This window comes from Delphinus delphis, chromosome 12 (assembly GCF_949987515.2).
Source record: "Delphinus delphis chromosome 12, mDelDel1.2, whole genome shotgun sequence".
NCBI lineage: Eukaryota > Metazoa > Chordata > Mammalia > Artiodactyla > Delphinidae > Delphinus > Delphinus delphis.
Genome location: NC_082694.2, coordinates 16,030,469 through 16,053,804, shown reverse-complemented (window position 1 = coordinate 16,053,804; position 23,336 = coordinate 16,030,469). Strand labels below are relative to the sequence as shown.

The following is a 23,336-nucleotide window of genomic DNA, read 5'->3' as shown; positions in this document are numbered from 1 at the left end:
CTGGCAGGCAGTAAGAGTCCAGGGAGCCTGTACAAGTCCGAAATGTGTACGTACAGTGGAACGCATACCTGAAATGCAGCTGAGTATACATCCGTCATCGAAAGTAGGAACAGTGTTATTCATAAAATCTTCCTGAAAATGTGAGGTATTCAGTGTAAAATCGTTTTTTTTAACTTTTTTTTAAAATAGATTTATTTATTTATTTTTGGCTGCGTTGGGTCTTCCTTGCTGTGCACGGGCTTTCTCTAGTTGCGGCGAGCAGGGGCTACTCTTCGTTGAGGTGCTTGTCACCTCAAGGCTTCTCCTTTCAGTGGCTTCTCTTGTTGTCAAGCATGGGCTCTAGGTGCGCGGGCTTCAGTAGTTGTGTCACGTTGGCTTCAGTAGTTGTGGCTCGCGGGCTGTAGAGCACAGGCTCAGTAGTTGTGGTGAACGGGCTTAGTTGCTCCGCGGCATGTGGGATCTTCCCAGACCAGGGCTCAAACCCGTGTCCCCTGCATTGGCAGGCGGATTCTTAACCACTGCGCCACCAGGGAAGCCAGTGTAAAATCTTAATTTCAAATGTGCTTTGGGCATTTGGATGTGCAGTAAGCCCCAAAAAACTGAGTTTTGGGAATTTTAAAAAATACTTCTTCATCTAAAAGGATATTTACCGGCTGTCTTTGGTAGCAGGCTCTAAAAGTTAATGTGATTTCTGGGGGCAAAATTCACAGTTGAGACACTTTCTCCATTCAGTTTTTTTCTGTCAGTGAAAATTAGTTTATGTTAGTGATGGACTATGTGAAAGAATGGTGTTAAGAGCCCCTGGAATAAAACAGCAGTGAGCAATACGGCAGAAATTGCCCTGGAAACGAATTTTAATGGTGAAGAGCTTCGCCAGCCTAGTAGTGTTGAAAGGGCAATCATCAAATCCATGTAAGCCAGATAGACCCTCCACGTGGGAGAAGGCAACTACTGCACCTCACTTAGATGACAAGGCAGGGACAGAGAGCCACCTGGCTTCTGATGAGCACAGCCTTGTCCAAACAAGAGCGTCTAAATAGGCTGTACAGTCAGGAGCTAATCAGCTTCACTGGGCATCACCGGTGGTCCTCACTGCAGTGGTGTTCTGGGGCTCTCAAACAGCAGTACCAGAAGGTTCCAGAGAAAGAAGGCAGAGGCAAGTGTACAACCGTCACAGTTAGAAATGATGCAGGTCTCTTGGATTTAATTCTGAGAGTCATTCAATCATTAAATAAATGTTTGAGTGCCTACTATGTGTCAGGTGCTGTTCTAAGAACCAGGCATATCGTAAACAGTAGACTTGATCCGTGCCTTCATGGGGCTCACGTTGAGAGGGTTTGTGTTGTGTTTGGACCAGCAGATGAGCCACCTTAGCCTACTAAGATACTAAGAGAAAGTGTAACTGAATCAGCCCATTATGCAGACAACTTAAAAAACAATTTGCTATGTTTTGCTTAAGAATAATTGTATGTGAGCTAGTATTCATATGTATTTGCATTTCCCATACACAACACATACACAACTCTTGCCTCTAGGAGGCATCCTAAAAGGTATTAAGCTCCAAGCTGGAACTGTGTGGTGCCACAGGTTACCTTCCTGTTGACGATCATTTTTAATGTTCCTCTGGTAAAAGAATGATCTGTAGCATTTTGTTTTCCTCATATTGAAGTAGACATTAATGTCTTCATTTCCATTGGCAGAGCTTTTATCCCAGTTATCAGGAGTGAGACGTTCTGCAGGAGGACAGCTTAATTCCTCTGGCCCTTCAGCTTCTCAGTTACAACAACTGCAGATGCAGCTGCAGCTAGAACGGCAGCACGCCCAGGCAGCACGGCAACAACTGGAGACTGCACGCAACGCAACCCGACGTACTAACACAAGCAGTGTCACCACTACAATCACACAATCCACAGCAACAACCAACACAGCTAACACAGAAAGCAGTCAGCAAACTATCCAGAATTCCCAGTTTCTTTTAACAAGGTAGTTCATTTATTAATGTAACTTTGAGAAGTAGTATTTTATTGGCACCGCGCAGCCTGAGATGACCTTTTCTCTTTTGTGCTTATATGTGTTCTTAAAGACTCGGCCTTTGATCAAACCATTAAAACTCACAGATCTCTAATCAAAACTGTATATTCAGTATTTCCTTAAAAATATGAAAAATAGTTTATTTTAGATAAACTAGGAATGCTGATGGTCTTGTTCTGACGGTGTGTCATCATCTGATATGAATTTCTTTTCCCATGTTGCCCATAATATGTAAACATCATGTCATTACATATATGGGACATACTAGGTACATTTATTGTCATAATTAACTTTGCTGTCTTTTTATTGCCAGTTTCAGTCTGCTGTGAAATATCCAAAAGTACAAGAGAAGATTTTATAATGTGGTGGTTTTCTCCTGAGACTTTCTAAAGAAGTGGAATTTAAATTTTTGTGGTTAGCGTACACAAAATAACTCTTTAAAAAAAATGGTTCACCACAGTGTAAAAAATACTTAGTACACACAGTAAATGGCTCTGCTGGATGGAGTAGAGTTCTTATTTGCTTCTGAAAACTACCATTAGCAACCAAATATGTTCCTCTCCTGAGACCTCGTAGGCATTTTATGTGACTTTTAAAAATAAAAGAATTTTAGAAAGAGCAGTAATGAGTAGGCTCAGCAGATAAAGAACCTGGACTAATTTGGACTTTTAATGGAATAGAGAGGAATATAAAGTTAAAAACTGTGACACGAAGAAGAAAATTAGTGTAATGTATCATTTATCTCCAAAAAGTAATGTGTGTGGCAACTAGATGTTAGAAGAAAACACTATTTCTGTGTGTATTTCTTTTATCTCATACTTTTAAACATCTCTGTTAGTACAGTGGCACATGTGTATAGTTGTAAATAACATATTGTTGATGCAGAATAAAAACTGTTTGCACATCTCTGCAAATAGGACCCCTGTCAAGAGCCCCAGCTTTTACTAGTTTGGACCTTAGGCAAGTCACTTCACTTCTCCAGACCTCAGTTTTATAATATCCCATGAGTTCTGCCGCATTAGAATGAGAATTGTTTTGAGGATGAAATGGAGTACAGGTATGTGTATGGTCTGGCTCAGTATCTGGCGTGTAATAAAAGCCAGTTAATGGTACTTATTATCATTTGGTATGGATCTAAGGAGGAAGTTTCAAGTGGAAATTTTACCTTTGTATTATCTCTGCAAAGTGAGTAACTGTGCCTGATTGATTATCACCAGAAAATGTGGCTTCAACGTAGAGAAAGCACAGAGCCACAGATCTAGGTACCTGCCTCAGAAAGGAGCCCTACCAGTGTGTGTGTCTGCTGAGGGTTCGCTGGCCTGGGGGGTGGAATGAATGTCTTGCCCCACTGCCCTTTGGAAAATACATCTTCCCACCTTTGTTCCACTCTGGTTTTTTGTTTTTGTTTTTTGAGCTCCAGACTCAGTGAGCTTGATCTGGGACTTTTCTCTATGTAGTTATTCTAGACCAGACAGCCAGCAACCAGGGCACAGTATGGGTGGCCTCTGAGTGCTTCCCTTGGATTCTGGTTGTAGCTTCTGGAAGGCCCCCCTTCTGTCATCTGATAGTTAGTTGCATAGTACCTTGCAATTTGTAGACCACTTTCTACATCTTTCATTGTGTCATTAGATCCTGACTCATATAGTTTACCTAAGGCAATATTTCCCAAAAAATATTCCCTGGAACTTTATATATTCTAAGAAATATAAATAGTTATTTATGTTCGTTTTTTTCCTGATGAATAAGTTTGGGCAAAACTAACTAACAAATAGTTTATTTACTCTTGGGCGTCTCAGAACTTCAAATACATTAACATGTGTGCTGAGAATCTTCAAGGCTGGGAGAGGGCCTGCGATGTTTCCAAGGGGAAATCCCTGTCCCTGGCCACACAGCTGTCATGTGATATGTGTGGGGCTCCAGCCTCGTCTTTGGTCTCTTTGACCAGGGGCAATTCCTGTTCCTGTTGCCTTGGAACTGATGGTGGGACACAGTTTCTTTGGGATCCAAAAATGGTTGACCTTTTAGAAAGCAGTTGTGTAAGTGCCTATGTCAGATTCCAGTCTCTTGGTAATGGAGCCAACTAGTTTGGCTAACTCCGGTTTGAAGCTCCTTACAAGCTTTGCAGTTACTTCTAGATCCCAAATGAAGTTTGGCCATCAAGACGTCTAGTCCTAGTACCGATTTTATCTACCCCCCTCAGGAGTGAAACATTTTCTCAGTTATTTCCTAAAAATGAAAACAGTAATACTAGAATTACATGCTCTCCGAAGGTTTGGGGGCCTCAGCCTGTATGTTTCTAGTTTGCCTGCTTGCTGTGTAGGTAGTTTTCTATGCATCCTTTCTCTTTCTAATAGGTTTGACTTTAGTTTGTTTTTCTTTTTAAGGCCTTTTCCAAAACTAAGGATGTGGAATGTACTTCACTTCTTAGCACTTTCAGAGTTTTTGATTGAGAATATGTAGCCTATTGCTCAATCTCCTGTTTCATTAGATACTCTCTTACATTCTTAATTTGGTTTTAATCATAAATGTCATCAGTCATTTCCTTTCAATGTGGATTTAATGGCTTTTATGTAGTTACCTTCCAGATCCTTTTGTGTTCTTTCAGTTCTTAAATTTAGATCTTTTGTTTTCTAAGCCATGGATCTAATCATTGAGTGGTTTTGAACTTGATGGCTGTGAGATTTTTGAGCACGTCACTTAACCTCTTCTGTTTCTTCTGCCTATAAGTTGATAATAATGAGACCTAACTCGTAGGAGTTAAAAGAGATAATCCATACAAAAAGCCCTTAGAGCAGAGCCCATGGTGAGTGCCCAGTATGCCTCCTCCATGGCTGCTTTGGGATGCCCCCGTGCCTTCCAGCGTCGGTGGGACAGCAGGGAACAGGTGCGGGGTGTAGACGAGCGTGGGCTCCAGGTGCACCTGGCTTCGCCGGGAGGAGCACCTGTCACGCGTGCCTACTGAACCTCCTTTCACTGTCACCATCTTCTCCCTGTTTGTTACTTTTCTTGATCCCAGTGCTCCAACCAGCTTCCCTTTCTTTCTTTGCCACTAAAAATGTAGAGAAATAAAATTAGCACTGAAACTAAGCAGAATTTTGCATAAGTCACTTAACAGGTTAGTAATAAAAATTCAGCTCTTGACAGCCGTCCAGTCTCTGTGCAAACGAACCAGGTTTCCCAACATGACACAGGTCTCATAAGTGCCTGTTGTCAGGTGAGCATACTGGGCCGTTAAACCTTGGGTCAGACCTGTTACACAGTCCTTGGTAGAAGCGTAGGTGCGCACATGCTCGTGCGTGCGTGTGTGTGAGTGTGTGTGTTTGCCCTCTCAGTCTTCTGGACATATCGTCATTTCAGGAAGAATTAGATGGAAATAATAGAGAAAAGCCAAGAGAACTTGTAGGATTTTTTTCGGTTGACTGTTCTAATCACTGCACATTTTGTTTTTGTGACCAGGGTTGGTACTTTTCCTCTTTTTACTACCCACTGGTAAAATTTTGGTTGGGGAAATCACTACTTCCCCAAGTATCTAATCTGGTAGAAATTTTGTTTTCCTTAGGAAATTTTTCACCACAGTTTTCTCTAAAGGGAGTATGAGAAGTGTAAATGTATTTTTTCTCATTGAATCTAATTAAAGCATAGACTTGCACCTCGGGGTAACAGTATTGCTGTTACAAGTGTGGGGAATTCATCTCAACATAATTAACGAGGTAAATTAGAGCAAGGTGTTCCATTAATACGTCTCAGATTCCGAGTTTTGCCGCCTGTGAAGCTTGTACAGAGTAGGACATTGTAGAAGTTGACCACGACATTGTTCATTGACTCTTTACCAATAAGCTCTTTTCTTTTTAATTTACACAGGTTGAATGATCCTAAAATGTCTGAAACAGAGCGCCAGTCCATGGAAAGTGAGCGCGCAGACCGCAGCCTGTTTGTCCAAGAGCTCCTTCTGTCCACTTTAGTTCGTGAAGAGAGCTCGTCCTCAGACGAGGATGAACGGGGGGAGATGGCAGATTTTGGTGCTATGGGCTGTGTAGATATTATGCCTTTAGATGTTGCTTTAGAAAACCTAAATTTAAAAGAGAGTAATAAAGGAAATGAGCCTCCACCACCTCCTCTTTGATGACATCCCAATTCGCAGACAATGTCCTCTGTGCTGTATTTGCCAATGAAAGTGGACAACAGCTATCTTGGGTTTGTTTGGTGATTGTAATTTCAGGTCTGTCACTCTGTTACATTGTGTACATTCAACAGGAAGAGAGAAGATATATATGATAATCATTTCCACTTAACTAATTTTTACTTCTAGCAGGTAAATGTAGGTAGCAGTGCAGGGGTGATCTCTGCTTCCTGTACCTTGACATGCAAAAGGCTCTCCTAATACTCCACATTCAAACTGAAGAGGAAAATTGAAATCTCTAATGAAGCTGCTGTGTGTATTTATGAATATTAATGAATAAAAACTGCTTGGATGGTTTACCTTAACTACTGCATGAGGTTTTTTGCAGCGTGCATGAGTTTTAGTGACCTTGTTATTTAAAAAACTTAAATACAAGGAGTAAAACTTAAAAATAAAAGCCCAAAGCTTTCCCAAACATTATTCAATGGTTACGCAACAAAAGGGTTACTTGACAAAGTAGCTTTTGAATAATGTCTGCCTGAATCACCTTTCTTTGTGTGCCTCTACGCACAAGCCAGCTCTGCAGTGGAACCTGGGGTCGTAGCCGGTGTCGCGCTCCGCCCTGTGTGACTGTCCTGTCGCCCTGTTAGTCATCTTACCGTGTGGAGCTCAGCCTGTCTAACTCATCCATAGAAGACACACCAGTACAGCTACTGTGGGAATCTGCTGCAGGCGTCTGTGTGCCCTGAAAACAAATCCTGTTCTACTTGTTTAAACTTTTTACTTTCTGTGGTTGTTTAAATTTTTTTTCAATTGTTAAATATGTTTTATTCAGGTGTAGATGAATTTCATTTATTCACTGTTCAACAAAGTTAACCTGAATTATGTTGTCTTTGTTTTTGAAAATCTCACATTCTCAATCATACTTTGCATTATTTATGTATTTGCTTCATAGTTTGCTGAGACAGATCAGTATCAGGGGAGCTTTGAGGATTTGCCTTCCCAGACTTTGTCAATATATTACAACCAAATTCTTAATGCTAACTTTAGCACCTTTTATTTATTGGGTTTTTTTCAGCATAAAAAGCAAAGCCTTTTAATTGAATCATGCCACCTATATGCCTATATTATTAATCCTATGTGTAAAAAAAAAAAAAATGTACAACTCTTTTGGGTTTGTTTTGGGGTTTGGAGGGGCCGGGATATTTTTTATTTTCTGTTTCAGTTTTTGTGCATAGACTTTTCACAATAGCTCCAAGGCAGGGACAGTGGGTTTGGGGTTGGGGGGCAGTTTTTGGAATGTAAATTTAGGACTTTTAAAAAAGGTGCGCACAGCTTCTGATAAATTTATAACTAGACTTAACCTAATCATGTCTTGTTCCAGTGCTCTCTCCTCTGAGCCCTTTCCTCCGTCTCCCCTCTTCCGCTGTAGTCCTTTCCTTCCCCGTCTGTGTTTCTCTGTTTCTTCAACACAAGCATACAGACTCAAGCACCCTCCGGTGTTTTCCCGAGAACTGTGAAGTCCATGCTCATCCAGATGTATCCAAAAAAGATGTCACCCCACATTTCTAAAAAACTGTTGCTTCTCCTTCTCTGAAACTTCAAACTCCAACGATTTCCAAGTATCCTAGCTCTGTTTTCTTTAGTTTCTGTGATGGAAAATGTTTTAAAGGAAAATTTTACACCAGGCTTCTGGTTATGCTAGAAGTCCAGTCCAGTAGGATTTTTTTTTTTTTTTTCAGTTGGTTGTTGAGACGTTTCAAAAACCAGTTTTCAAGCTGTGGTCTTTTCACACACATCTTCTGCACATACGTCACACATTTCAATAAAGCATTTTCAAGACTGTTGACCACTTGGATTTCTTTGGTGTTGGTGAATTAGCCTAACCATCATTCAGAGATTGTATATCTCTAATCTAGTCTTTTGGTTTGTCTGTGGTTGTGGGGGGGGGGGGTTTGTTTGTTTGTTTCATGCTAGACTTGAAGGTCCTGATTTTGTGTGAACGCATTACTTCGGATGTGAGAGATAGAAATTGCCAATTCTTTGCTTTCCCTTTACTGCACACGTTCTGGGAAAATGTAAGATCCTTCCTTTTTTAACGTGGTTTGAGGGAACAGCTGTAAGTCCAGTCAGGGCAGTTTTATTGAGATGATCAGTTTGACACTTCAGAAGACCTAAAGGTTTATAAGATTCCATCTCAGAATACTGTATATTAATCATTTTTTACCAGATATTTTACAAATACCTCACCTCATCCTGTATGTAATCAATAATAATGTATTAGGGTAGAAAGACACAGAGTATCAATATAAAAAATATATTTAAGCCCTTCAAATTCTTGTGTCCTTTTTCTTTAGTTTCTGAATTAACATCATATTACTGGGATTATTGAATAAAAATAATTGCAAAGACGGTGATGTAGAGGAGAGAGAATCACTATACCATTGTTTATTTTGGCTACAGCTTCACCTTTCTAAGGACCAGACCCTGAGTTTTGAGAGGTTTTTGTTTTGTTGAGTTTTGAGTGTCTAGGCTGTACGTTTGTTAAGTGTTCTGCAGTGCTTCTCTTCACTTACTGTGAGGAAATAATTTAAATCTGCTCAAGGTGTTCTGGAAGAAGTTTAATGTCATGACTCACAGAGAAACCACCCCCCACCCCACCCAAAAAAAAAAAAAGCTAGTGAAGGGGAAGACCTACAGGGAATGTTTGAAACTGTATTTGTTTCTATTTCTGTATAATTTATGGACTAGAATATGCTGTGTCTTAAGAATCCCAAAGTATCAGTAATTCCTGCTAAACTGTAACTGTGTAGGGGTTTGTGGGCTTCCCACTCCTGGATAGTTAATCATGGAGAACAATGGAATTTTGGAATTTCAAATAGTAGAACCTACCGCATGACTTTCTCAGATTGTTTTTCGTTCCTTTAGTTTTCTAAAATACTTCCGCTCTTTTGAACAAATAGAAATGCCTGTGCTTTTATGGCCATTGTCATAAGATACAATTTCTGTGATTGGCTACAGTGAAATATTTGGATTTGTATTTAGATTGTATTGGTCTTTGTTTTCTTTTTTAACCCACAGAGTTGGAGCTAGGTTTGTTACGCAGTAGATTATTTCATTTATAATTAGACTCAGGCAATAGAAGAGAAGGTCCCTCTCCCTGTGACCCACAAAGAAATGTAGTTTAGGATAGCGGATTATGTCATTAGAATAACAGAAGCAACACAAAAATCCATCCATCCCATTCAATTTGAATTTCGATAATGTACAAAGAGATTTTATAATACTAACCCTGTTGTATTTTTTCTGGTCTGTGGGCCACAGTTAAAAACAAAAAACAGGTAAGGAGTTATTAAAGAGTTCTCTTGACGGCCCCTCACAGCAAATATTCCATTTCCCTTGTGTATTTTACTCCATGGCTCTTGGGAGGAAAGGTGGTCAAGAGGAAAGATAGTGGAAGGAGGTGCTCGGTGAAGAGGGCTCTTCTGAATGAGGTCCCTGCCACTGAAGGTGTCTGGTAAAGAATAGGAAAGTCTGCTGTAACTGGAGTCTGATGATCAGTACAGCCCTGTGAAACAGCAGTGTGTAACAAACTATCCAAGTGGGTGCTAAAGGCTCTTTGACACATGTATCAGTTTTGTAGCAAAGAGCCCCACATCAGTGTTCATATATGCGAGGTCTGCCGTTTCTCCCTTATTTGCAGGCACGGTTTTGGAGGCACATGCAAAATTGATTTCATGTGCAGGAATAAGTAAAATGCTATGTATGAAATTTTCCCAGAATTATATGCTGAAGTTGTGATGTCTGGCACAAAGGTCTTGCTTTTCCATGCTTATTTTATCTATTTGGTGGGGGGGAGGGCATGCTGCACAGCTCATGGGATCTTAGTTCCCCAAATAGGGACTGAACCTGAGCCCTGGCAGTGAAAGTGCCAAGTCCTAACCACTGGACCGCCAGGGAATTTGCAGACTTTTCTGGTCATTTGTGACAATGTTGTGAAATTCTGTGGCTTTAAACATGGCCTTAATCTGAATAAGTTCATCACAGTATTACAAAGCCAAATTTAGGTTACTTTGTTTTTCAGAATAGTGTAGAAATGCAATTCCTATGCCATCAGCTTCAACCATGCTCAAGAAATGCTTTGTCTTTGTTTCTGACTAGTACTCTTGGTTCTTCTAGTTTTCAACCCATCTCTGTCAAATAATTGTTCTGTAAATAAATACATGAGCTTGGGAAGTTCCTGATTTAAGGAACCCTGCAGCAAGCCTTGCTAACTTGGTTAGCAGGTTCAAGTATGAAAGAGTATTCATCTCTCAGAGAGGCTGGTCCAGAACCTCAAATCCACATGACATTTTAGCCAGTTGCTATCAGGTGGGTAGTGCCTTGACTGGCCTCCTCAGATTACAAAGCGTGATGCTCCCCTCAAGTTCTCAGGTTTTACAAAGTCAGTTGAACTTTACAGCAACTAGTAAAAGAGATGGTTCAATCAAAAAGAAACCCTTCAGCATGACTCTGTGTCCCTGATAGCTGTCCTTGGTGTGCAGACTGTGCAGGGATGGATGTGCGCATGTGACCTGAAACCCTGCGGGCCACACGTGCGCACACTCCGGAGGCTGCTCTCCTCAGACCTCGACTGATGAGTGTTAGTCTGAGGTCTTCACTGATACTTTAGGAACCACCAAGAACCTAGTCTGTACCTTGTTTCCTTTGTAGACAGTGGGTGTGGCCCCACTGTCTCCATAAACCACCATCACCCCTGATCTCTCATTCATGTATACTTTTTGAGCTCTCAGTAGGTACAGAGCTTTAGTCCAAGCCTAAGCATTGCTTACAGCTTGTGGTTTTCACAGACGTTCCCCCCGTAAGAGAATTCATCAGAAATGACTCCTAGAAGAGCCTTTCACCCTCACCCAATTGGGAGTGTTTTCAAAGGTCACCAACCCTGTTGCCTTTGGTAGATAGGGTGACCGGTCTGATCTGGTTGAGAGAGCTACTTCTTTAAATCTTGCTGTCAGACTGGAGTGCCCATGTTTAGCATCCCGCCTTACACATAAAACATCAATCCGAATTTGATGTTTTAGCAAAGCCGGCACAAAAACAGTTGGGACATCCTATTCTGTAAGCTGCATGAGGTCCCAGTTCTCTCCTTTTAGATCTTCTGACCACACCCTGTCTAAAAGGTTTAAACACTTGAGGTAGAAGCAACAATATTCTTAAGGTAAGATTTTGTAATACTCCTAAGTCAGCAAGTGCACCAGACCAGCTAGGAAGCAGGCCTCAACCACGGTCTCTACTGGCTGAAGATTTCATGGATTCTTACATCCTGCATAAGGTGCTCTGCCTAGTCTGGAATGCCTTTAATTCTGTCTGTGAGAGCCTCTCATGACAAGACACTGGTTTCGCCAATTAAAAAAACCCATCTTTGCATATGCAGCGTCCTAATCAAAATCTGCTGCATTGCAAAAGAGCTTGTCACTGGAGTGCAAGCAGATTGGATGGCAGCCACCTTGTTCACTGACCAGTCTGATTTAAAGCTTACCTTGAAAAATATCCCACCGACAATACAGCAGTATTTTTAAGTGAATTACATCGTAACAGGCGCCCAGACTAATTGACTCTGAATCCTTACATGGATTATCTTTTATAACATCATCACTTAGCCACCCAGTTTATCTGTGTGGTCTGATTTGAATATATTTTGGGGTACATATATAAACAAACTCTGTGTTATACAAGTCACTTTCCATTTCATTCATGTGGAGCGTCAGTGGCTCTGTTGATTACCTCTATAAGTAATGCTCAACAGACGCTGTGGTACCAGTGTCTTAGCTGTTCTACAGGGAATTTTCTATAGTTTTAAATGCCCCATGAATAGCTTCTTCCTCTTGTCCCTCTCTGCTTCCTCTATTTCCTCTGTCTTCCATCTGTGTGTGTGTTTCGTTAGTGCTTCTGGTGACATGTAGAAGTTTTAGCTCCGTTTGCCTACAGAATTTTCAGGACCCACCCAGGTTACCCTGAGACCCATTGCTGACGGCACTTGGGATGAACACGAAGACTGCTGAGCCGGAGAGGTGAAGGTGTGGCCTCTGCTCAGTCCAGACAAGGACTTCGGAATACTTACCCTACTCACAGCCTCACAGGACAAGCAAGACTACAGAGAGGGAATTGGGAAGGAGCCCCCGGAACTTCGTCAGCACAACATGAGTCCTACCCCCCCGCCCCAGGACCTGAGAGGGGACAAAGCTTAATCCTCATCAATTTTTTTTTTCCCTCTTCAGAGTCCCTGTTAACTTTTTGCTTGTTGCTGGTTTTTCCCTTTTGGAACAGCCAAATGCCTCCAATGAACAAAAGTGGGTTTAAAAGTGATTGGTGAAAATCATAAAATGTTTGGCATCTCCCTGAACAAGAGCCTTTCACTTTAGCCCAGGGCTCTAAGGGTTGAGATGAATGAGCCTGGAGTGGTCTCTGGGAGGGAAGATGGAGTGTATCTTTTTTTTTTTTTTTTTTTTTTGCGGTACGCGGTCCTCTCACTGTGTGGCGTCTCCCGTTGCGGAGCACAGGCTCCGGACGCGCAGTCTCAGCGGCCGCGGCTCACGGGCCTAGCCACTCCATATGGGATCTTCCCAGACCGGGGCACGAACCTGTGTGCCCTGCATCGGCAGGCAGATTCCCAACCACTGCACCACCAGGGAAGCCCCGGAGCGTATCTTTTAAAAGTAATTTTTGTATATTTCAACAAGGCTTTCAATTCTTTGTAGTGTTTTTTTCCCCAGGTTCTCACCATTCTTTGGTTACAGAGCACCAAACAGGTCCATCTGATTAAACCAAAACCCACCATGTAGACTTTCAGGTGCTTGTCCAGTGGCCCTGGTGCCAGACATTTTTATCACACTGACCTATTTCAAATTGCCTTCCAGGCAGCCAAGGATTGGCTAAGATTTCTTAAAGAAGGCAACAAAAGTTGCTTTTCACAATTTATTATGCTGTTATAAGTTAGATATGGTTACAGGGCATTTCACCTAGAATTTAGGGCAGTATTTGATGAAGAATTTGGAAAATGCTCAGCTTTTCCATGTTTATGAATTCTGTAACTGCCGTAACAGATGGTAGTCAGGAGAAAGAATGGAATAAGATTGGTGAGGAGAAGTGTTGGAAAGATTACAATGAATGGTAAGAATGGATATGAATGTTGAGCATTAGAAATTAGGGTTCAGCTTATCACCTGAAGGTTCCCTCTCCCACCTTAAAAGTACCCAAATATGCCTGGACTAGTAGACAAGTCCTCACGTCCCAGGCAATAACTGGCCAAGAGTCTGAAACTTGCAGGATTCCCTGGATTACTGATTCGCTCACCCCCAGGGAGGGGGAGGGAAGATGATGGTGTTCCTTGATCAAAGGTTAGAATTTGAAATTCACAGCACAGATGAAAAGATGCGTGCTTTCGAATCAAGAGCGGTGGATGGGGTTTGAAATCCAGTTGAGTTAAAGGTGAAATTTTGGGAAAACCTGGAGAATGGATCTCCGGGATTAAAGTTCAGGGTTGGAAAGGTTCGATCGCCGTCTGAATGCAGGGGTTCCCCGGAAACACTCCTGACAGGTGAACATCCACCCAGAACAGGAAGACGATAAAGTGCAGTGGGTACAAGCACAGACGTGGGTTTCAGTCCCCGATCTACCACTTACTAGATGTGTGATCTTGGTTGAGATAATTAACCTTAATTAAACAGTTTGCATATTTCCTCACTATTAAGTGAAACTAATAATAGTATTAAATAAAGTGCTCAGTCAGTGCCTGGTACAAAGTAACCATTTCAATAAATGGTAGGTGGTAGATCAGATGGCAGAGAACAGCACGAGATTCGCCTGGGAGCAAACTCCAGACGGCGCAGGCTTCTACAAAGGCAGTGCATTGATTCAGTTAGCCTGCCCTCCTTCCAACACTTCTAAGAGATTCTGGCAACCATCTCCATGAGGCTCAGTGACCTAGTAAACAACCACGAAAACTCAAGATTCTTTATCTGAAAAGATCAGGGGGAGGGGCGTATCACCCCAGGTCAGGTGACCGCAGGTCTAAAGAATAGAGATGGACCGAGGCCCTACTGAGGACCCTGCCACCTTTCCATTCACTCAATTTGTTGAGCCCTCCTACGTGCCAGGCACTGTTCAGGCACTCGGGTTCTACAGGGAGCAAAGCAGAGCTGTCCCCAGCACAGTGGATAACAGTCTGCTTTCTTTTCAGTTGCTTAGGGCAAAATCTGTTGGGGTCATTTCTACTCTTTTCCTTTCACTTCACATCCATTTAATCAGCAAACTCCGTTGGCTTTAATTCCACAACTTGTCCAGGAACGGACCCTTCCTCACCATCTCCACGGCTGCCCGGGCCCAGATCTCCGCCGTCTCCCGCCAGGACCATCGCCGTGGTCTCCTGACCAGCGTCCCTGTCTCCTCGGGGTCTGTACTCAACGCAGCAGCTGGGCCATCTTGTTAGAACCCAAGGAAGATGCAGTCATCACATGCCTCAAATCCTTCTGGTGACTCTCTTCTCTCTCAGGGTGAAGGCCAGACTTCTCATCTTGGCCCCAGGGACCTGCAGGATGCAATTCTTGTGACTTTTCTGTGCTCATCCCCTGCTACTCTCTTTATGCCCCCACCCCAGCCCCGCTGGCCACCTCACTGTCCTCGGGCTCAGCACAGCTTCGGGACTGTTGCCTTCGCAGTTCCCTTTTCTTGGAAGGTCCACATTCCCTCACCTCCTCCTCCTTGTTAGTGAGGCCTTCCCTGACCTTTCAGTTAAAAACAGCGATCCACATATACACCACCAGACGTAAAGTAGATAGCTAGAGGGAAGCAGCCACATAGCACAGGGAGATCAGCTCGGTGCTCTGTGACCACCTAGAAGGGTGGGATAGGGAGGGAGGGAGGGAGGGAGACGCAAGAGGGAAGAGATATGGGAACATATGTATATGTATAACTGATTCACTTTGTTATAAAGCAGAAATTAACACACCATTGTAAAGCAATTATACTCCAATAAAGATGTTAAAAAAAAAAAAACAGCGATCCCACCCACCCAGACTTCCCCAGTCCCTTTCCCTGTTTCAGTGTTTCCCCAACACTCCTATCATCATCTGACTCCCCCTCACACACACATACATACACACATGTACACACACACATATTCATATAAACACATACATAAACACATACACATGCAAACATACACACATACATTCATACACACAGACACATATTCATATAAACACATACATATACATAAACACACATTCATACACACGTACATACACATATATAAACACATACATACATACACATGCATACACATATGCACATACATAAACACACACACACATGAATCCCAACTTTCTATTACTCACCACTATTTTCCTATGTCTACAACAGTGTTTTTGGCAATAGTAGGTGCTCCATGAATATTTATGGATGAAAGGATGACTATTGTGGGCCAGGTTCTGTTAAGAGTGGTTTTTATGATTTTAAAAGTACACACCAATATAAAATACTCAGCTGCTGTGGAAAAGAGCTTGGCAGTTCCCAAAAGAATTAAGCATAGAGTTACCATATGACCCAACAATTCCACTCCTAGGTATATACCCAAGAGAATTAAAAACATTTGTTCACATATACACTACCAAATGTAAAATAGATAGCTAGTGGGAAGCAGCCGCATAGCACAGGGAGATCAGCTCGGTGCTTTGTGACCACCTAGAGGGGTGGGATGGGAAGGGTGGGTGGGAGGTGCAGGAGGGAGGCGATATGGGGGTGTATGTGTGTGTATAGCTGATTCACTTTGTTTTAGAGCAGAGACTAGCACACCACTGTAAAGCAATTATACTCCAATAAAGATGTTAAAAAATAAAAATAAAAGTAAAACTCAAAAATAAATAAATAAATACAGCTCTAATTACCATAATTTTTAAAAAAAGATGTGTCACATATATACAATGAAATATTACTCAGCCATAAAAAGGGATGAAATTGAGTTATTTGCACACATTTTAAATCAACTATCCTCCAATAAAATTTTTTTAAAACCTGAAAAAAATAAAGCAGTAACATGTAGACAATAAAAAAATTGTGCCAATAAATTTCAAGTTTAAAAATCAATTTTTAAAATGAGTTGGCATTATAATTATTTCAATAAAAAATCTGATCTTGAGTGTAAAATTGTAAATGTTAAAATGTTCTCTTAAAGAATATTTGCCATTTTCTAATATACTATAACTTTACTTCTCTAAGCCTTATTATATTATCACATTAGTTCTTAGTTCTATAAAAAAATTTAAATGTTATAACCTTTCTTACTTAAAGCCAGGACCAAAAATAAAATTATTTTTAGAAAATCACAGAAAGTTTTATTGCCCAAAGATACTTTTGAGAAAGTTAAATGCAGTTCAAAGCAAGAATCTATAAATAAAATTACATCCTCTCTTGACTAAAGTGTTCACAACTGTAGACACAATATAGTTTTAACTTTTTGCATTCAATAGACATTATCCATTAATCCCAATGAAATATATTTTCCCTCTGGGTTTTGGTAGTTCCAAGCAGAATCTTTAAGAAAACAAAATTTAATCTGCTGTTTTGTGGTCTTATACTGTTTCAGCAGAGTTGGGCTTGAGGTCAATTGATGTGGCAGATATCAGAGGAACTAATTTTCTACTATCAGAAAAAAATATTCATCTATTCTTATCCAGATTGTATCCTGATGTTCTCTTCAACCAGTATCTATTCTCTGGCTCCCAGTACATCCTATAGAACCATAGCTAAATCTGGGCTTCTGAACTCTTAATATTTTTAAGAACTAATTATGAGTAAGGGAAAAAATAAACTACATATCTGTGTATTAAAAAAAAATTTTGTTCACACAAAAAATTCATACATGAGTGTTCATAGCAGCATTACTCATAATAGCAAAAAAGGGGAAACAACCCAAATGTCCTTCAAGTGATGAATGGGTAAACAAAATATAATATATCCATGCAGTGTAATATCATTTGGCCATAAAGAGGAGTGAAGTTCTGACACACACTACAACTTGGATGGGCCTTGAAAACATTAAGGTAAATGAAAGAAGCCAGACACAAAAGGCCACATACTGTATGATTCCATTTAAATGAAATGACCGGAAAAGGCAAATCCATGGAGACAGAAAGCGGCTTAGTGGTCACCAGGGGCTGGGGGGACGGGAGAGTGACAGCGAGTGGGTGCAGGGTTTCTTTTTGAAGAAAATGTTCAAAATTAGATAGTGGTGATGGTTGCACAATTCTGTGAATATACTAAAACACTGAATTGTATACTTGAAGATGGTAAATTTTATGTGAACTTTACCTAAAAAATATATACCTGAAAAAAAAAATATATATATATACCTGTGTTAGATATTCTTAATATCTAATTCACCATCTTACAGGTGATGAAACTAAGCTCAGGGCAGCGGCTCTGCCCTGGTGCCGGCAGCTGCAGTCCGACCTGGGTCTTGCTGGACCGCCCTGCAGTAACTCGGGGCAACAGCTGGTGAGCAGCCTAGGGAGCTGCTGCCCTGAGGCCCTTTCTTACCTGTCTCTCTGCCATTCAGAAGCCTGCTGCGAGGCCACGTCTGCTCCATGCCCTAGTTTCCACCTGTCTCCCTATCTTCCACAAGGATACCCCTGTGTCTGTCCATACAACTGCTTGGCTAGAGCACCCCACTGCCCCTGCCATCTGTCCCCCAGACTTCTGGCTCAGGGTCATCCTATAAGGATGCAAGTTGCTGACACCACACTGATTTTGCTTTTGCTGCCTGTGTGTGTAACACCCGGTCTGAATCCACGTGGGCTCAATATCTCCTTGCAGCCCAACCTGTGGACGAGTGGCCGGCCAGCCTGGCAGCTGAAGCGGTGATCCTCACTGCCCTGTCAGCCACCACACTGCTGCTTTGGGAATGCTTAACACTAAGAGGCAGGGATGAAATAAATTTCCCCATGTCCTACCACTGCTGGAGCCAAGATCCTGGCCAGGTGGTCTGAGTTGAATCAGACAAAGCAAACTTCATCTGGCATGATATCTGATGTGACAGTACATTTAAATAAGGACATTTCTAGAAAATATAAAATGATTTGTTCTTTTGTTTTTAAATAGTGTAGATTTTTATTTTGTATTTAAAAAAAATTTTTAGGGCTTCCCTGGTGGCGCAGTGGTTAAGAATCCGCCTGCCAAGGCAGGGGACATGGGTTTGAGCCCTGGTCTGGGAAGGTCCCACATGCCACAGAGCAATGAAGCCCATGCGCCACAACTACTGAGCCTGCGCTCCAGAGCCCGCGAGCCACAACTACTGAGCCCATGTGCCACAACTACTGAAGCCCACGCTCCTAGAGACCATGCTCCACAACAAGAGAAGCCACTGCAAGGAGAAGCCCATGCACATCAACAAAGACCCAACACAGCCAATAATAAAAATTAATTAATTAATTAAAAATATGTTTTTAACAGAAGGAAAATCAAACACAAGTTTAATAATATGTATACATGGAAGGGGCCCAGGAAAACTGAGTAACTCGCCAAAATGGCCCCAAACCCCCCGCCTTGAATACCATCTTCTGCTAAAGACAAGAGAGGAGGTGGGGGTGTGATTCATTCTTCTCTGACCTCCTCGAAATTTCTTCCTTAATCTTTATCACAACAAATTAAGAGTCAACTCAGAAAAGTCTCTCTGGGACAGTTAGACAGTCATCCTTAGGAAAATTTGGGGTAGGACACTTAAAGCCACTTAATAACTTAGAAAAACACTGTCCTAGGAATACACATACATATCTTTCTCCAAATTAGAAATTAAACTGGTAGCTTTCATGCTATATTTGAACATTGCCTCCAACATTGCCCCTGCAGTTTCCAAAGGCTGGAGGTCATCACCCATTAGGAACATTGAGGTCATGGCATGTCACCTAGGCCTTCAATTGCCACCCTGACCTTCCAGCTGCCTCTTCTGTCCTCGAGATGGACAAGGTTGGCTAATTCCTGTGAAGTAGAGGCAGCAGATCCTGAGAAGTTTCTGCTTGTTTGTGGTCGAAGGGATCACTTCAGCAGTGACGGAAGGGATGGAGGTGGTGGCAGGGTACCCATTCTTGATCTTCGAGGCTGGCGATCAGCGATCATGAACGGGCTCCATGTTGACAAGGAGGCAGGGAGGCCCGGGAAGTGCCAGATCGGGAATGAAGCCCAGCGTTGGGTGAGGCTGGGATTTCACAGTCCCTTCCCTCCAAGCCTGACTCCCCTGCTCTGAGACCCGGACACTAATAGCTTCCTCCCAGACCAGCTGTGTCAATGAGCAGATGTCATGTCTGTGAAATCACCTGGCAGTCTTACACCAAGAAGACTCCAACCACGGGTCCAGGGAGGAGAGGCTGGGGGCCAATCCGTATTTCCATGACCCCAGCCATGGAGAAGCCTGTCCTTCCAGCTTTAAGAGCAGGAGGGCATTGCCTGGTGAGAGACTTCTGAACAGACTGTCTCAGTATCAGGGATCTGGGCCAAGCTGCCCATCATCTCAGCAACTTTTAACCTTTTATTCAACTGTGGTCGGAGTCAAGCCAGCAAGAACCAAGCTGAGCGTTTTTCAAGGAGTCTTGAAAGGGGGGTGACCTTGTATTGACTACGGATTCTGAACATTTGCAGGTGACTTGGACCTCACACGTTGCAGCAAAGGTGCCTCCCTATTTAGAGAGAAAGGAACTAAGCTTGCTGGTACCGTAGCTAATGTTTATTGGACCCTTAGTTTGATCCAGGAATTTAGTTGTAGTATTTCACCCTTTCATTTAATTCACTATCATTACCCCATTTTAGAAAGGACCTAACCGAGACCCAGAAGTGTTAAGTAACCTGCCCGGGGTCACGCTGGCGGGCGGGGGTGTGCCTCCCAGCAGGGTGAGGTTGGAGGGTCTCCACGGCAGGGACAGAATCTGGAAAGCCTGCCGGCGTTCAAGAACAAACAAGGATGAAGTTCAGGATGTGGCCACCTGGGGGCAGTGCATCAACACCAAATGGAAAGGCAACCCCCCCTGCCCAACCCTCTTGGAGGCCTCCAAGGGGTCCCTTTTAACACTTAGAGGTTTCCAGAGCAGTAGTGGGAATTGGGTAAAAGTGTAGTGTTTCCTCCTCTGCAAGGGCTCGCTCAACAATGGGCCAGGCAAGACTACAAAGCAATAGAGAACAGGTGGCAGCACTTACCTACCTGAAGCCAGGGGCTTGCAATCATCACAGCAAGCAGCAAGGTTGAAGTGGCAGCCGACGATGGGTCAGAGCAGAAGGGAGTTATGGAGATGGTGATAGAAACATCTTGGCATAACCACAGGCAAAACAGTTGCTTAGCCAGCAAGAGAGCTACTCAAATTGAACCATCAAAAGAAATCAATGATGGGACTTCTCTGGCGGTCCTGTGGTTGAGGATCCGCACTTCCACTACTTCGATCCCTAGTCAGGGAACAGAGATCTCGCATGCGCTGTGGTGTGGCCAAAAAGTGAAAAAAAAAAGAAATCAAGGATGATGATGATGATGAAGCCACACCCCCTTGCCTATTTCTACACTGAGCCAGTTTTCCAGCCCAGAATCCATTGACTAAAGAAGAGGCTGGCAGGAATTCCCTGGTGGTCCAGTGGTTAGGACTCGGCGCTTTCACTGCTGTGGCCCGGGTTCAATCCCTGGTGGGGGAACTAAGATCCTGAAAGCCGCTCAGCATGGCCAAAAGATAAAAGGAAAAAATAAATAAGAGGCTGGAACTCCAGGAGGAAGGACCCGGTGACACATGGCAAGTGAACATGGTAATGATTCCTTCTGGCCTTCTCCCAAATGGGACCTATGGCTAATAACTTGGGTAATTGAGCCTCAGGAAATATGTAAACATTTGGAGGATATTTGCCCACAGACTCCTAGCTGACTTTGATAACCTGAGACCCAAAGAGTAATCATGGCCCCTTGTTAGGACAGGAGCATGTAGGGCAAGGGAGTAAATGGCATTAAATAGAGTTCTACCCAATGTTCAGTTTGCAGTAGGTCCACTGAGGTTTGTACTACCCCGTGGTCATTTCCCTTGTCCCCAGTGTGTGTTAGAAATAGACATACTTGATACTTGGCTTAATCTCTAGAGTTCTTTTTTTTTTTTTTTGCGGTACACGGGCCTCTCACTGCTGTGGCCTCTCTTGTTGTGGAGCACAGGCTCCCGACGCGCAGGCTCAGCGGCCATAGATCACGGGCCCAGCCGCCCCGCGGCATGTGGGATCCTCCCAGACCGGGGCACGAACCCGTGTCCCCTGCATCGGCAGGCGGACCCCCAACCACCGCGCCACCAGGGAAGCCCTAGAGTTCTTTTAATTATAGTGATTTGAAGGCATATAATGGTATCTCAATGTGGTTTTCTTTTTTGTTTTGGAGGGGTTTTTTTGTTGGGTTTTTTTTGTTTTGCTTTTTTGGGGTTTTTTGGCTGCATCAGGTCTTATTTGCAGCACGCGGAACCTTCGTTGTGGTGCACGGGGCTCTTCGTTGCGGCACGCGGGCTTCTCTCTAGTTGAGGCACACAAGCTCAGTAGTTGTGGCGCACGGGGTTAGTTGCCCCGAGGCATGTGGGATCTTAGTTCCCCAACCAGGGATCAAACCCGTGTCCCCTGCATTGCAAGGCGGATTCTTTACCACTGGACCACCAGGGAAGTCCCTCAATGTGTTTTTTTGTTTGTTTGTTTTTTGGGTTTTTTTTGCGGTACGTGGGCCTCTCACCGCTGTGGCCTCTCCCGTTGCGTAGCACAGGCTCCGGACGCGCAGCGGCCATGGCTCACGGGCCCAGCCGCTCCACGGCATGTGGGATCTTCCCAGACCGGGGCACGAACCCGTGTCCCCCGCATCGGCAGGTGGACTCTCAACCACTGCGCCACCAGGGAAACCCCTCAATGTGGTTTTAATTTACTTTTCTAAGTTGACTAATGATATTCAGCATCTTTCATTTGCATATTAGACATTCGTATATCTTCTTGGGTGAAATGTCTGTTTTGCCCATTTGGCTTGTTTTTCTTCTTACTGAGTTCAGTTCCTTAGATATTCTGGAAACAAGTCCTTACCACATATATGCTGTGTAAATAATTTCTCCAAGTCTGTGGTTTATCTTTTCATTTTCTTAATAGTGTCTTTCACAGAGTGAAGGTTTTTATTTTGATGACGTATCATTTTTATTGATTTTTAAATTCACATAACATTAAAATTAACCATTTTAATTGTTTTCCACATTTCCATTGTTTTCCACAGCAGCTGCACCATTTTACATTTGCAGCAACAATGCACAGGGTTCTAATTTCTCCACATTCTCACCAACACTTGTTATTTCCCATTAAAAAAATAGCCATCCTAATTAATGTGAAGTGGTATGTCGTTGTGGGTTTGGTTTACATTTCCCTAATGACTAGTAATATTGAGTATCTTTTCATGTGCTTACTGGCCAGCTGTATATCTTTTTGGAGAGATGTCTGGTTAAGCCCTTTGCCCACTTTTAAACTGGGTTGATTTTTTTATTGTTGAGTTGTAGGAGTTTTTTACATCTTTTGGATATTAATCCCCTATCAAGTGTATGATTTACAAATATTTTCCCTCATTCTGTGGGTTGTCTTGATAGTGTCCTTTGATACACAAAAGTTTTTAATGTTGTCTTTATAATCCGTTTGACTTGATTTAAAAAAATAAGGCATGAAGTTAAATGAAGTTCATTGTTTTTACATATGGATGTAGAATTATTTCAATATCATCTGTTGGAAATATTATACTTCCTCCATTGAACAAATGTCAAAAATCAAATCTCCATTTTTCTGTGGACCAATATCTGGATTCTCTATCCTATTTCACTGATCTGTGTATCTAAATGTTCACCAATAGCACATTGTCTGGGTTACTTTAACTTTAAAATGGGTACTATAATTCCTTCCCTTTCTTTCCTCTTTTTCAAGATTGTGCTAGCTATTTTTTGCCTTTATTTATTAACTTTAGAATATCTTGTCTAGGTCTATAAAAAAATTCTGCTGGGATTTTTTTGTTGGATTGAGTTTAATGAATTTAGGGAGAATTATTATCTTTATTATGTTAAGTCTGCCAATTCATGAACATGATATGCCTCTCTGTTTATTTAGGTCTTTGATG

The 23,336-nt window shown here is 42.4% G+C and overlaps 1 protein-coding gene across 1 annotated transcript in view; it reads left to right on the top strand.

The window, feature by feature from the left end:
• KCMF1 (potassium channel modulatory factor 1) overlaps nucleotides 1–8,017 on the top strand; it is a 75,686-nt gene extending 67,669 nt beyond the window's left edge. The window contains exons 6-7 of the mRNA XM_060027443.1: nucleotides 1,701–1,983; nucleotides 5,893–8,017. Of these exons, the coding sequence (XP_059883426.1) occupies nucleotides 1,701–1,983; nucleotides 5,893–6,154 (545 nt within the window). The 3' untranslated portion in view covers nucleotides 6,155–8,017. The remainder of the gene's footprint in view (nucleotides 1–1,700; nucleotides 1,984–5,892) is intronic.
• The last annotated feature ends 15,319 nt before the right edge of the window (nucleotides 8,018–23,336 follow it).